The sequence below is a fragment of the Salmo salar genome, chromosome 10, assembly GCF_965601325.2.
Source record: "Salmo salar chromosome 10, fSalSal1, whole genome shotgun sequence".
NCBI classification, from domain to species: Eukaryota; Metazoa; Chordata; class Actinopteri; order Salmoniformes; family Salmonidae; genus Salmo; species Salmo salar.
In genome coordinates, this window is record NC_138300.1 from 20,405,033 (window position 1) to 20,420,723 (window position 15,691).

Consider the following 15,691-nt stretch of genomic DNA (forward strand, 5'->3'; position numbering starts at 1 on the left):
GTAAGATCTGGCAGGCATCAGTAAAGTCTGAGGAGAGGAACGCACCCAATGACCCTCAGTGCCTCGCACTTAAGATTATAGATGGTTCCCCCTCGTTATAATTGGTTGGCGTTAATAAAAAATTAAACAAGAGGACTTCATTTTTTGGGGTTTAAGAATTTAATGAGCTCAGACTGCCATTATATAAATCGCAGCTAAGCTGCGTTTCATTATTCCACTATCCAGAAACATGTTGGATCATTCAACCAAGATGTTTGGTAACACAGGGGTGTTAAAATTACAAAAGAGTGATGGGTGGTGGACGAGGTGAGGATTTTGTACTATGTTCTAGACATGATGAAAAACAATGACAAGAGCAGATATTTTTTCGCCAGATCTGTAACATTTAATGAACAAAATGTGTCATCTTTACAAATTAATCATAATTTAGAAAATGGAGCTTTGATATATTTAGTGTTCTGTGAATGTCCATAATTGTTTTTGAAGCAGTTCTCATGAAAGCTAGAATCCTTAGTTGCTACATAAATGGACTTATAAATGAATGATATAGCTATATGCATTGATTCTTGAAGAATAACTTATAAATGCCTAATGAGCTTTAGTTGAACTGTCGTACCCCATCAGAACCCAAAATATAAGCTTGTAATAATCACATTTTTGTAAACAAACACTGTGTAGCCTCAAAACAGGGTTAAAACTATAATTCTGATATCATGGAGGGTCAGTCCAATGCGCTCGCTTTGAATTTGCCCATCCCTCAGCTTTTTACCAAAACATAGGCGGTGTGACTGCTTTGTTTTTGTTTCAATTAAGGATTCCAGCTTTTAGTTCAATTGACATCCTTGACATCAAAGTTGCCAGTGTTGGTAAAATATCCATAGTTTTGATCAAAAATAGCATTCATTAAAAAGGTACATGCAATACAAATAAAATGCTTGCTTTACTGCAAGTACCAAACCATGATGTTTTTATTAGAATATCCAGCAAAATGAACTTCCTCTCTTGGAATTAGGCATTTAGAAAGGTGTGAGCCCTGGTTTGCAGAAGCCATTGTCTGAATTTCCATGTCTGAAGGCAGGTCTGACAGTGGCCTTCCAACCTACCTCTCCAAAGAAAATGTTATTCCAACAGAAAAAAAAGTTATCCTCGAAGGCTAAAGTTAATAGCATTTCACATCTCCCATTTAAGAGGCAAAGTCTGTACTCTGGAACTGTATTGTAGTTCTGTAGAACTGTAATTGTAGTTCTGCAGTTCTGGAACTTTGTGCCTTAGAGTTGTAGTTCTGGAATGGTGTGCTCCAGCATTCTGGTTTTGTAGTCCTGAAACTGTGTTTTCTAATCTAAAGTTCTGTAGCTGGACCCCACTCGAAGTCCTCAGTCTCGTTATTGTCATCGGAGCTGTCACTGCCTTGGATCTGAGTGCGTCTCGTCTGGACAGCCTGGTGGTGAGCCAACCTATGAGGAGATAGAAGTGAAAAACATAATTTACTCTCACTTCAGTCTTACTCAACTTGGATCGAACAATTTGGACTAGAAGTAGTTTCTCACCTTCCAGTTGCTAAGGTTGGTTTATAGACATGGATTTTGATGATTATCCAATTAAACAAATAGCGTCACACATATTAATATTATCAGATATAGGCCTACTTCACTTACACGATGAATGATGGGGAAGCTTTCCTCTCCTGAGGTTCCGCCATATGGGCCTGAAAGAGGGAACGTAGTCATGGGTCAAAATCACTGGAGACATAAGTTAACAGAGTATTTGAGCCTTTGGAAGTAAACTAAGAGCTTATGGAAGATCTGTAAGAGTTTAGTGATATGATGGACTGAGACAGTCCCATCAATACCTGTTGGAGTTTCTTCTCTATGACTGACATTGTGATGGATGGGGGGCTCTCTGGCAGCAGCTCGGCTGACGGGGGCTCAGGGACAAAGATTCTGGGGTCAGGGGCTATGAAGTCAGGGTGTTCGTCCGACTGGGTGGTGGGAACAGCCGGGTCAATGGCGCTGAAGTCCGAATCTGAAAAGCTATGATAGGACGGGGTGTCATCGGTGACGACATCGTGAGGAGAGCTGTCAGATGGACGACGGGTTGACCTGGGCTCAGGCACATGCATCAGGGGTGGGACCTCTCCCAGAGGCTCGGGGGATGGGTCGGGGCTGTGGTACTCGGCGGCAGGCTCTGAGGAGCGGGCCAGAGCGTTGGGCCTGGACATCCGGGGCTGGTTGCTGGAGTCAAATGGTTCCTCCAGGTCCTCATTGTCAGTGTAGACCTCTCCGTCTGTAAACGCCTCTCCATCCGTGTCCTCTAGGTCGCTGGCAGCACTCAGGTAGTCAGAGTGAGTCCGGTCCAACGCATCCAGCTCCTCCTCGCCGCCTCCCTCCAACTAAACACACAGACATGCATTTACTTTAGTCTTTATTCTGCCAGGTAATTCATTGAGAGCAAATTCCCGGTTTGACTGTGAGCTGGGATCTGTCTGTCTTACCGTGACTTCTGAGACCCAGACAGGTTTGGCCTGCTGGTGTCTGATCTTGTCTTTCAGAGTCTCATACCACACATTAGAGCTGGGCTGGAGGGCAATACGAGCTGGGAAGTATGGGAACGATGGGACATAGTTATGAATAAAACTATAAAACCACTTGACCTTTTTTAACAGATAAACTACTTAATAGCAAAAACAACACATACAGTTGAAGTCAGAAGTTTACATAAACAAGTTTTAATGACGCCAACCTAAGTGTTTCAACCACTCCACAAATTTATTGTTAACAAACTATAGTTTTGGCAAGTCGGTTAGGACATCTACTTTGTGCATGACAAGTAATGCAACAATTGTTTACAGACAGATTATTTCACTGTATCACAATTCCAGTGGGTCAGAAGTTTACATACACTAAGTTGACTGTGCCTTTAAACAGCTTGGAAAATTCCAGAAAATTATGTCATGGCTTTAGAAGCTTCTGATAGGCTAACTGACATCATTTGAGTCAATTGGAGGTGTACCTGTGGATGTATTTCAAGGCCTACTTTCAAACTCGGTGCCTCTTTGCTTGACATCATGGGAAAATCAAAAGAAATATGCCAAGACCTCAGAAAGAAAATTGTAGACCACCACAAGTCTGGTCATCCTTGGGAGCAATTTCCAAATGCCTGAAGGTACCACGTTCATCTGTACAAACAATAGTACGCAAGTATAACCACCATGGGACCATGCAGCCATCATACCGCTCAGGAAGGAGACGCGTTCTGTCTCCTAGAGATGAACGTACTGTGGTGCGAAAAGTGCAAATCAATCCCAGAACAACAGCAAAGGACCTTGTGAAGATGCTGGAGGAAACAGGTACAAAAGTATCTATATCCACAGTAAAACGAGTCCTATATCGACATAACCTGAAAGGCCGCTCAGCAAGGAAGAAGCCACTGCTCCAAAACCGCCATAAAAAAGCCAGACTACGGTTTGCAACTGCACATGGAGAAATGTCCTCTGGTCTGATGAAACAAAAATAGAACTGTTTGGCCATAATGACCATCGTTATGTTTGGAGGATAAAGGGGGAGGCTTGCAAGCCAAAGAACACCATCTCAAAATTCACCCAACTTATTGTGGGAAGCTTGTGGAAGGCTACCTGAAACGTTTGACCCAAGTTAAACAATTTAAAGGCAATGCTACCAAATACTAATTGAGTGTATGTAAACTTCTGACCCACTGGGAATGTGATGAAAGAAATAAAAGCTGAAATAAATAATTCTCTCTACTATTATACTGACATTTCACATTCTTAAAATAAAGTGGTGATCCTAACTGACCTAAGACAGGAATTGTGAAAAACTGAGTTTAAATGTATTTGGCTAAGGTGTATGTAAACTTTCGACTTCAACTGTATGTGATTTGATAACAGAGGTGTGTGTGTGTTTACCTGCGAACAGATGGCCGCAGTGCTTCCTCATCTTGAGGGCCTGTGCGTAGAGGCGTCTGGAGCTCTTGTTGGAGTTGGGGCACATCCTCTGCCTCATGGCCTTGACGTCCTTCCTACTGTGTGGGTCCAGGAACAGCACCATGGGGTGGTACTGGATGTAGTTCAGACGCTCCACTGCAGTAGGAGTAATGTCCAGCAGAGGGTGCTTGTTCTGGACACAGAGGCGTGACGAAACATACAATTAGGCATTGTTCTTCAGTTGCGAGGTGCAAAAATGGAGGAATTCAGATATTACGTTATTGTTTTAGCAATACCCACAGAGTTTTTAATCTACGGTGTGCGACATGGTTCAATGTGCCAATAAACCAGCACAATCTACTTGTTTTTTTTCTCTCCATTTGTCGCCGTCTTGGAGCTAGAGTTAACTTCTAATGCAGATACAAAAAAAGAGTAATGGAGAGCACAGTATAATACGGCGAACTTAGAAAATGAAACATTTGTGGTAAGTACATGGGAGCTGTCATCTTTATGCATGTCCGCCATTCTGGTCCTGGATAGACATACATAGACATATGCTTGTTTGTATGTCTCACACCACAACAGGTCACATCATCCCAGTTTGTTTCATCACCTTCTCTGCAATCCTTCGGACTGTGTCCAGCTTGATGACCGTGGAAGCGGTGTCTGCTCCGCTACTACGAGGAACCATCTCTGCCACCTCATATTCATCAGGCATCTCTCTGGCCAGTTTCTCCATGGCCACATCATTCAAAGGACCCAAGATGACGATTGGCCGTTTGAAATTAGCTGGAGATAAACATGGGTCCACGTACATGCGTTGATTCACAATACAAAATGTTTAGTACACAAACTTGTTTAAAAGTGTTTGACTATTATGTAATATAACCTTCTCTGAGCAGAACTCTCTCGTACGCTGGGAATTTGCCCTGGATAGTGAGTTGGAGCAGGTCATCACGGGTCCGGCGTACGTTCTTCTTAGCTCCTCTGAGCCCCCGTAGTTTCCAGAACTCTGCCCTGGGCCCTGAGACCTGGCGATCCCCTCCTCCTCCACTGGCCCTCTGAGCCTGCTCTATACTGGCCAGTGTCTCAGCCCTGGGTGAGAGAGAACGATTGTAGAATTACTGCTACCCTAATGACAGTATGAGGCTGCGTTTACATAGGCAGCTCAATTCTGATCTTTTTTTCTTTGACCAATCAGATCAGCCGTTTGCCAATAATTGGGTAAAATTTCAGAATTGGGCTGACTGTGTAAATGCAGCATAAGTATACAAATTGGAAATATGTTGCCATCAGATGTCATCCTTTTTAACCTAATGTATCATCTTTTTACGTTTGTCCTTTTACATCCAAATTCAAGCAATCATATAATCAATAACTCACTCATTCTAGTCTCAACTCACCCGGCCTGGTTGGGGATGGTGCCCTTGTCCAGCTCGTGCAGGTCGTTGCCCATGCGTATAGCCAGCCACTTCCCCAGCTTGCCCCTGTGCATGGTGTCCACCACCCTGAACACCTCTCCCCTGGTGAAGGCTAAGCTGTTGTGGCCCTCTGCCTCGTTGTCAAAGTGGGTCCGGATGTAGAACGAGTCCCCCAAGTTGGACTTCAGTATCTTCTTGTATACTGACAAGAGAGGAAGAATAATTTAGGAATAATTTAATCATTTGTATGTACCTTATTTGTTACTGGGTAGAGTTATTACAGAGTAATTGTCATACGGGCAAGTCCTCTGAAATCAACCGCAATTCTTCCCCCCTGCACCTGCTTCAGCCTCTAAGGACGTTATACTCACTGTCCATCTTGTTCTGAGTACGGATGTCCACCGGCTCCCCTCTCTTTATGTTGATCAGGAACATAGCAGCTTCCTCACGGTTGAAATGACCAAAGTCCACCCCATTTACCTACAACAAGACCATAGCCCATAAGTGGGTGGGAGATGTGTTGCATATACTTGTACTGTAGATAGTGACCACTGAAGTGCTGATTTACACTAACACTTGTCCCAGAGAGCTAGTGTGCACAGGCTTTTGCTTCAGCACGGCATAGAAAAAAACTGAATTAACTAATAAAGATCTTAATTGAATCAGATGTGTTAGTGCTGGGCAGGAACAAAAGCCTGCACACCATGTACCGGTGGTGACCGCTACAGTGAGTCTCACCTGCATGATCTGGTCCCCCTCCTTCATGCCTTGCTCATGGGCAGGACTGTTGGGCTGAACCCCCCCAACGAAGATGCCCACGTCATTACCCCCCACCAGCCTCAGGCCTACGCTGCCCTCCTTCACAAACGACACTGTGTTCAGATCGGAGCTGTATCTGAGAGAAGGTAGTACAGATCAAAAGGAGTATTTATGAAAAGGAGCATTGTCCAGTCATATTCAATAGACTACAGGATACCGAACAAATAAATCACTTATGGTGGTCTGCATTGCGAATGGGTTGTACATTTTTTACAAGGCTATACTGTATGGGTATAAATAAATTAACTTACCCAAAGTTAGGTGTGGGGATAGAGTCTGGGGGTAAGGAGTAGATGGGTTCCTCTGTCTTGGCTGAAATGGAAATAACAATTTAGACCTTCCTTCCATCCACAGAGTTACTAATACATTATAAAGAGGACATTGGAGAGCTGATATAAGAGAGTTGGTACTTACAGTAGGCTGGAGGGTTGCTCTTCACTGATATCCCATAGCGGACAGTTCCATTGGCTTTGCGTGGAATACTACAAAAGAGAAGAGATACCATTCACTGACATTTCCACAATAAGTGAGTTAGAGGTCAGAGAAGGTGGAAGTGTACACACACACACTTGTGATCAGATTGACTTGAATAGTGACATGACTTGTCACAGAGGACGTGTCTTGGAGGTGTGCATTCCTTTTGTTTATGGTGGTTTATTAAACTGTCCGTTCTTTACCTGGTTGTCTATAGTGGTTTCTAGAAGATACTGTAAACTGGTGTTTTACCTGTGGTTGCTCTCCACATCAGTACTCCCAGACCTCCGAGGGGGTGAAGGTGCACGGTCTGACTCAGAGGAATCTGAAGAGAGCAAAAACACAGAGGATGAGGATACAGACTTCCAACCCCAAGTTCCATCTTACTAGACAGTGCCCATCTTTCATAGGAGGGACACTGACCTGAGACTGGTCTGGAGGGGGTCATGCCTCGTTGAGGGGGGTCCTGTCTCACTACTGGAGCTGGAGAAGACTGCATCTCAGGCAGAGCTCTGGAAGAGAGAGAGGAGAGCAATCATACTCAATACAATGCCCTTATCGTGTCAACTACTATAGAAATCCTATAGTTAAATACTAGCTAATTGGACTGAAAGGGGTTATCAAGAGTGTGACGTTGACCGACTTCAAACAGTGTGTGATCTTAGCATGCAGAACTATGTATGTTAAATGTGTCAATGTTGATTCAGTTCCTTGTCCAAATAGACCAACCAGTCTAGCATCCTGGATTTATCCTCCGAACATATTATGTTCTGAAGCACTCAGCTATTGAAACAGTTTTTAATCAACATGTATGTGTACCAACGTCTTTAACTTGCCATTTTGCACTCAACTAAGTTTACGAATCGCAGAATTATCTTGGCCAGTTTCATCTCCTGTTAACGGGGTGGTGTGTTCGTCTGTCAGCATTACCTGTAACTGTTCTTGGATCGCCGGGAACTGGAGCCTCCACTGTCTGCAAATTCTTGTCGAGGTACAGATGCATAACTTGCCTCTGACTCTGATCCTGAGCGCTCTGGGGACATGGCCAGACACACATACAGTACCAGTCAAAGGTTTGGACACACCTACTCATTCAAGGGTTTTTCTTTATTTTTACTATTTTCTACATTGTAGAATAATAGTGAAGACATCAAAACTATGAAATAACACATATAGAACCATTCAAAGTAGCCACCCTTTGCCTTGATGACAGCTTTGCACACTCTTGGCATTCTCTCAACCAGCTTCATGAGGTAGTCACCTGGAATGCATTTCAATTAAGAGGTGTGCCATGTTAAAAGTTAATTTGTGGAATTTCTTTCATTCTTAATGCGTTTGAGCCAATCAGTTTTGTTGTGACAAGACAGTGGTGGTATACAGAAGATAGCCCTATATGGTAAAATATCAAGTCCATATTATGTCAAGAACAGCTCAAATAAGCAAAGAGAAACAGTCCATCATTACTTTAAGACATGAAGGTCAGTCAATCCGGAAAATGTCAAGAACTTTTCAAGTTTCTTCAAGTGCAGTCGCAAAAACATCTCAACAAACATCTCAACATCAACTGTTCAGAGAACACTGCATGAAATCAGGCCTTCGTGGTCGAATTGCTGCAAAGAATGCATGTATGGTTCCCACCGTGAAGCATGGAGGAGGTGGTGTGATGGTGTGGGGGTGCTTTGCTGGTGACACTGTGTGATTTATTTAGAATTCAAGGCACACTTAACCAGCATGGTTACCACAGCATTCTGCAGCGATATGCCATCCCATCTGGTTTGCACTTAGTGGACCTATCATTTGTTTTTCAACAAGACAATGACCCAAAACACACCTCCAGGCTGTGTAAGGACAATTTGACAAAGGAGGAGAGTGATGGAGTGCTGCATCAAATGACCTGGCCTCTACAATCACCCAACCTTTTATTTAACTAGGCAAGTCAGTTAAGAACAAATTCTTATTTACAATGACGGCCTACCCCAGCTAAACCCTAACCCGACGCTGGGCCAATTGTGTGCCACCCTATGGGACTCCCAATCATGGCCGGTTGTGATAAAGCCTGGAATCGAACCAGGGTCTGTAGTGACACCTCTAGCACTAAAATGCAGTGCCATAGACTGCTGCGCCACTTGAGATGGTTTGGGATGAGTTGGACTGCAGAGTGAAGGAAAAGCAGCCAACAAGGGCTCAGCATATGTGGGAACTCCTTCAAGACTGTTGGAAAAGCATTCCTCATGAAGCTGGTTGCGAGAATGCCAAGAGTGGGCAAAGCTGTCATCAAGGCAAAGGGTGGCTACTTTGAAGAACCTTAAATATAAAATATATTTTGATCCGTTTAACACTTTTTTGGTTACTACAGGATTCCATATGCGTTATTTCATAGTTTTGATGTCTTCACTATTATACTACAATGTAGAAAATAGTACAAATAAAGTAAAACCCTTGAATAAATCGATGTCCAAACTTTTGATTTGTACTGTAGGTAAACAAAAACAAAATCATAAACATACCAAACATGAACAATAATATAGGCATAAGTTACACGAAAGTAATTGTCAATATGCACACAGCGCACCTTTAGCATGGTTGCTCATTGTGACACTGGGGGCCTTCCACTTGGGGGGCTCCACTTGGGGCTCCACAGCTACTAAAGGAGTGGCTCTGGAATAGAAGAGGGAGTTGGGAGTGAGGGAGGAGGAAGACAATATATTCACCTCAGGACATCTGGGGGAGCTGTCTCACATAGCAAGACCCTACTGGCTGATCACAGTTGGTAATTAAGAATTACAAGGATCATTGTTGCTTTAAATGGGACAATTGCATTTTACTTGTTATCCATGCCGTGGATGCTAACCCTAACTCATCCATGTATAGTTCCAAATGCATTTGAGATCCTTTTCGAATTAGACCAATATAATGCTCATTCATTATCAGGCATTCTATGTTATCTTTATCATGCTGCTGATTACTTTGTAAGGGCCAGATTCAGCCACATATACAGTAGAGGGATGTGCTTAGTGAAAGTCGCTTTTATTTTATTGGCAAACAAAACCTCACAGTCTTGAGAGTTCTGATTAAAAACAGACAACCTCTCTTTCAAAACTCTGGTAAAAGACCAAGTCCATATTATAGCAAGAACAGCTCAAATAAGCAAAGAGAAATGACAGTCCATTACTTTAAGACATGAAGGTCAGTCAATAATGAATGAGTAGTTGTGTCCAAACTTTTGACTGGTACTTTACGTTCTACGTGAAGGCCTGGTATGGCAACTGCTCGGCCTCCGACCGCAAGGCACTACAGAGGGTAGTGCGTACGGCCCAGTACATCAGTGAGGCCAAGCTTCGTGCCATCAATGACCTCTATACCAGGCGGTGTCAGAGGAAGGCCCTAAAAATTGTCAGACTCCAACCACCCTAGTCATATACTGTTCTCTCTGTTACCGCACGGCAAGCGGTACCGGACCACCAAGTCTAGGTCCTAAAGGCTTCTACCCCCAAACCATAAGACTCCTTCATGTAATAGTACCTGCAAAACACCAGTCTCAACATCAACAGTGAAGAGGCGACTCCGGGATGCTGGCCTTCTAGGCAGAGTTGCAAAGAAAAAGCCATATCTCAGACTGGCCAATAAAAATAAAAGATTAAGATGGGCAAAAGAACAGACACTGGACAGAGGAACTCTGCCTAGAAGGCCAGCATCCTGGAGTCGCCTCTTCACTGTTGACGTTGAGACGAGTGTTTGACGGGTACCATTTAATGAAGCAGCCAGTTGAGGACTTGTGGTGTGTCTGTTTCTCAAACCAGACACTAATGTAGTTGTCCTCTTGCTCAGTTGCGCACCGGGGCCTCCCACTCCTCTTTCCATTCTGGTTAGAGCCAGTTTGCGCTGTTCTGTCAAGGGAGTAGTACACAGCGTTGTACGAGATCTTGAGTTTCTTTGCAATTTATCGCATGGAATAGCCTTCATTTCTCAGAACAAGAACAGACTGACGAGTTCCAGAAGAAAGTTATTTGTTTCTGGCCATTTTGAGCCTGTAATTGAACCCACAAATGCTGACGCTCCAGATACGAAACTAGTCTAAAGAAGGCCAGTTTTATTGCTTCTTTAAATCAGCACAACAGTTTTCAGCTGTGCTAACATAATTGCAAAAGGGTTTCCTAATGATCAATTAGGCTTAACTTGGATTACACAAGCTAACAACACAACGTGCCAATGGAACACAGGAGTGATAGTTGCTGATAATGGGCCTCTGTACGCCTATGTAGATATTCCATAAAAAAAAATAAGCTGCCGTTTCCAGCTACAATAGTCATTTACAACATTAACAATGTCTACACTGTTTTTCTGATCAATTTGATGTTATTTTAATGGACCAAAAATGAGCTTTTCTTTCAAAAACAAGGACATTTCTAAGTGACCCCAAATTTTTTAACGGTAGTGTACACATTACCTCGACTAACCGGTGCCCCCGCACATTGACTCTGTACCGGTACCCCCTGTATATAGCCTCGCTACTGTTATTTTACTGCTGCTCTTTAACTATGTTATTTTTATATTTTTTACTTAACAGTTATTTTTCTTAAAACTGCATTGTTGGTTAAGGGCTTGTAAGTAAGCATTTCACGGTAAGGTCTACACCTGTTGTATTCGGCGCATGTGACAAATTAAATTTGATTTGATTTGAGTTAGCACAAGTTAGGGGTTAGGCCTCATCTGTACCTGTATCTGCTCCGGGAGTCCTGCCTGTGGGTGGTGCCCTGTCTCTGGGGGGGCCCGGAGCTGCTGTCCGACTCAGTCTCAGAGTCTGGGGAGAGAGCAGGGGTAATGCTCCAATTATGTGGCCCTTTCTACCCCCTTTGAATGTACTTATAATGTTATGTCAAGGTGTTCCTGTTGTGGAAGTTGAGGCAAGGGGTGTAGCGTTACTGACCTGGAGGTGGGGCTTTGACAGGAGAGGAGACACGTCGGGGGGGATCCTGACGAATGGAGATGGGGGAGGCGCTCAGTGTTCCAGGGTGGGGCAGGTCAGGGAGCACTTTGTATCTGGAGTGGTCCTCTGTGACTCGGGAACTCTCTCCTCTTCTGGGGGGTGGCGAGGCACTGCGGTCCGAGTCCGACTCTGACACCACTGCACAGAGAGAGAAACAGGGAAGGAGAGAGAGAGAGAACATGTTATTATCATCATTATCAACTCATCGAGAATGTGTCATTTGATGAGATTTCCCTATAGTCCGTTGTGCGTTTACCTTTACGAGTTCGCAAGGCGGAGGAGGGACGGGAAGGACGTGGGGCGGCCCAGTCGAGGACGGCAGGTGAGGCTTTGGGGTTGGGGAGCATGGACAGCCCTGAAAGAGTTCTACAGCAAGAAAGAAACACACCTCAATGAAACACACAAACACAGATCTCAAAATATCTAAACAACAGTGTCTGGTTTGAGGTTGAACCCACCTGTATTTGTCAGCTATGTCTGGGCTTTCCTTCCTGACAAGAGGGGGTGAGGCACTGCGGTCAGACTCGGACTCTGAGGGGGCTGGAGAAAAACAACACACAGTTCAGGTCAAGCGCGACAGGGTACAGATTACACACGAGTGGGATGGGCCAATGTTCATGAAGGAGTTGAGACCCTCGTCTCTGGACTGACCTCGGCGAGAGGGATAGGCTTTAGCAGCAGGCCGGGACAGTGTCGAATGCACTGGGGATTGGTCACGAGACTTAGCTACTAGAGGTTGCTCAGCTCTTCTGCAACAGAACAGAGAGAGAAAGCCTCATCATACACACAGTTGAAGTCAGAAGTCTAAGACAAAAAGGCTTCTCAACAGTTTTTACCCCCAAGCCATAAGACTCCTGAACAGGTAATCAAATGGCTACCCGGACTATTTGCATTGTGTCCCACCCACCACCCGCCAACCCTTCTTTTACGCTACTGCTACTCTGTTCATCATATATGCATAGTCACTTTAACCATATCTACATGTACATACTACCTCAATCAGCCCGACTAACCGGTGTCTGTATGTAGCCTCGCTACTGTATATAGCCTGTCTTTTTACTGTTGTGTTATTTATTTACCTACCCATTGTTCACCTAATACCTTTTTTTTGCACTATTGGTTAGAGCCTGTAAGTAAGCATTTCACTGTAAGGTCTACACCTGTTGTATTCAGCGCACGTGACAAATAAACTTTGATTTGAGAAGTTTACATATACCTTAGCCAAATACATTTAAAAACTCAGTTTCACAATTCCTGACATTTAATCCTAGTAAAAATTCCCTGTACTAGGTCAGTTAGGATCACCACTTTATTTTAAGAATGTGAAAGTCAGTAGAGAGAGAATGATTTATTTCAGCTTTTATTTCTTTCATCACATTCCCAGTGTGTCAGAAGTTTACATACACTCAATTAGTATTTGGTAGCATTTCCTTTAAATTGTTTAACTTGGGTAAAATGTTTCAGGTAGCCTTCCACAAGCTTCCCACAATAAGTTGGGTGAATTTTGGCCCATTCCTCCTGACAGAGCTGGTCTAACTGAGTCAGGTTTGTAGGCCTCCTTGCTCGCACACACTTTTTCAGTTCTGCCCACAGATGTTATAGGATTGAGGTCAGGGCATTGGGATGGCCACTCCAATACCTTGACTTTGTTGTCCTTAAGCCATTTTGCCACAACTTTGGAAGTATGCTTGGGGTCATTGTACATTTGGAAGACCCATTTGCAACCAAGCTATAACTTCTTTGGGATAGGGGGCAGTATTTTCACGGACGGATAAAAAACATACCGATTTAATCTGGTTACTACTCTTGCTCAGAAATGAGAATATGCATGTAATTAGTAGATTTGGATAGAAAACACTAACGTTTCTAAAACTGTTTTAATGGTGTCTGTGAGTATAACAGAACTCATATGGCAGGCCAAAACTTGAGAAGATTCCATACAGGAAGTGCCCTGTCTGACAATTTGTTGTCCTTCTGTTGCATCTCTATCGAAAATACAGCATCTGTGCTGTAAGGTGACATTTAAGGCTTCCATTGGCTCCCTAAAGCCGCCAGAAAGTGGAATGGGGTGTCTGCTGTCTCTGGGCGAAGAACAGCAGCAGAATTTGTGAGTGGTCAGCCTGGGGACAGTGACACTGGAGATGCGGTCACGAGACTACTCCATTTTTTTCTTTCAGCCTTTGAATGAATACAACGTTGCCCGGTTGGAATATTATCGCTATTTTACGAGAAAAATAGCATAAAAATTGATTTTAAACAGCGTTTGACATGCTTCTAAGTACGGTAATGGAATACCCTTCGGATAGTGACCTGAACGCACGAACAAAACGGAGCCATTTGAATATAACTATGGATTATTTGGAACCAAAACAACATTTGTTGTTGAAGTAGAAGTCCTGGGAGTGCATTCTGATGAAGAACAGCAAAGGTAATCCAATTTTTCTAATAGTAATTCTGAGTTTAGGTTGTCCCAAACTTGGTGGGTGTCAAAATAGCTAGCCGTGATGGCCGAGCTATGTACTCAGAATATTGCAAAATGTGCTTTCGCCGAAAAGCTATTTTAAAATCTGACACCGCGATTGCATAAAGGAGTTTTGTATCTTTAATTCTTCAAATAATTGTTGTGTATTTTGTGAACGTTTATCATGAGTAATTTAGTAAATTCACCGGAAGTTTTCAGTGGGTATGCTAGTTCTGAACGTCACATGCTAATGTAAAAAGCTGGTTTTTGATATAAATATGAACTTGATTGAACAAAACATGCATGTATTGTATAACAATGTCCTAGGAGTGTCATCTGTTGAAGATCATCATAGGTTAGTGCTGCATTTAGCTGTGGTTTGGGTTTTTGTGACATATATGCTTGCTTTGAAAATGGCTGTGTGATTATTTTTTGGCTGGGTACTCTCCTGACATAATCTAATGTTTTGCTTTTGCTGTAAAGCCTTTTTGAAATCGGACAATGTGGTTAGATTAACGAGAGTCTTATCTTTAAAATGGTGTAAAATAGTTGATTGTTTAAGAAAATTGAATTGTGGTATTTTAGTTGGTTTTGTATTTCGCGCCGTGCGATGCCATTGGCTGTTGGCTAGGGGTTCCGCAGGCGGAATGTCTGTCCTCAACAGGTTAACTTCCTGACTGATGACTTGATGTTGCTTCAATATATCCACATCGTTTTCCTTCCTCATGATGCCATCTATTTTGTGAAGTGCACCAGTCCCTCCTGCAGCAAAACACCCCCACAACATGATGCTGCCACCCCCATGCTTCACGGTTGGTATGGTGTTCTTCGGCTTGCAAGCATTGCCCTTTTTCCTCCAAACATAACAATGGTCATTACGGCCAAACAAGTTCTATTTTTGTTTCATCAGACTAGAGAACATTTCTCCAAAAAGTACAATCTTTGTCCACATGTGCAGTTGTAAACCATAGTCTGGCTTTTTTATGGCGGTTTTGGAGCAATGGCTTCTTCCTTGCTGAGCGGCCTTTCAGGTTATGTCGATATAGGACTCATTTTACTGTGGATATAGATACTAGATATCTTCACAAGGTCCTTTGCTGTTGTTCTGGGATTGATTTGCACTTCTCGCACTAAAGTACGTTAATCTCTAGGAGACAGAACACGTCTCCTTCCTGAGCGGTATGACGGCTGCATGGTCCCAGGGTGTTTATACTTGCGTACTATTGTTTGTACAGATTAACGTGGTCCCTCCAGGCGTTTGGAAATTTCTCCCAAGGATGAACCAGACTTGTGGAGGTCTTCAATTTTTTTTCTGAGGTCTAGGCTGATTTATTTTGATTTTCCCATGATGTCAAGCAAAGAGGCACTGAGTTTGAAGGTAGGCCTTGAAATACATCCACAGATACACCTCCAATTGACTCAAATTACGTCAATTAGCCTATCAGAAGCTTCTAAAGCCATGACATCATTTTCTGGAATTTTCCAAGCCGTTTAAAAGCACAGTCAACTTAGTGTATGTAAACTTCTGACCCACCGGAATTGTGATACAGTGAATTATAAGTGAAATAATCTGTCTGTAAACAATTGAT

General features: G+C 43.2%; 1 protein-coding gene across 5 annotated transcripts in view; it reads right to left on the bottom strand.

The window, feature by feature from the left end:
- Window positions 1–360: 360 nt before the first annotated feature.
- LOC106613722 (tight junction protein ZO-3) overlaps window positions 361–15,691 on the bottom strand; it is a 28,485-nt gene continuing 13,154 nt past the window's right edge. For all 5 annotated transcript variants that reach the window (XM_014216272.3, XM_014216269.3, XM_014216267.3 and 2 more), the window contains exons 9-29: window positions 12,293–12,390; window positions 12,100–12,181; window positions 11,898–12,007; window positions 11,582–11,779; window positions 11,371–11,455; window positions 9,227–9,312; window positions 7,585–7,687; window positions 7,078–7,166; window positions 6,907–6,979; window positions 6,595–6,662; window positions 6,432–6,492; window positions 6,100–6,256; window positions 5,733–5,841; window positions 5,344–5,563; window positions 4,830–5,035; window positions 4,554–4,729; window positions 3,923–4,133; window positions 2,492–2,592; window positions 1,850–2,389; window positions 1,656–1,705; window positions 361–1,454 (exon numbers count right to left, since the gene is read on the bottom strand). In XM_014216272.3, the coding sequence (XP_014071747.2) occupies window positions 1,340–1,454; window positions 1,656–1,705; window positions 1,850–2,389; window positions 2,492–2,592; window positions 3,923–4,133; window positions 4,554–4,729; window positions 4,830–5,035; window positions 5,344–5,563; window positions 5,733–5,841; window positions 6,100–6,256; window positions 6,432–6,492; window positions 6,595–6,662; window positions 6,907–6,979; window positions 7,078–7,166; window positions 7,585–7,687; window positions 9,227–9,312; window positions 11,371–11,455; window positions 11,582–11,779; window positions 11,898–12,007; window positions 12,100–12,181; window positions 12,293–12,390 (2,938 nt within the window). In that variant the 3' untranslated portion in view covers window positions 361–1,339. The remainder of the gene's footprint in view (window positions 1,455–1,655; window positions 1,706–1,849; window positions 2,390–2,491; window positions 2,593–3,922; window positions 4,134–4,553; window positions 4,730–4,829; window positions 5,036–5,343; window positions 5,564–5,732; window positions 5,842–6,099; window positions 6,257–6,431; window positions 6,493–6,594; window positions 6,663–6,906; window positions 6,980–7,077; window positions 7,167–7,584; window positions 7,688–9,226; window positions 9,313–11,370; window positions 11,456–11,581; window positions 11,780–11,897; window positions 12,008–12,099; window positions 12,182–12,292; window positions 12,391–15,691) is intronic.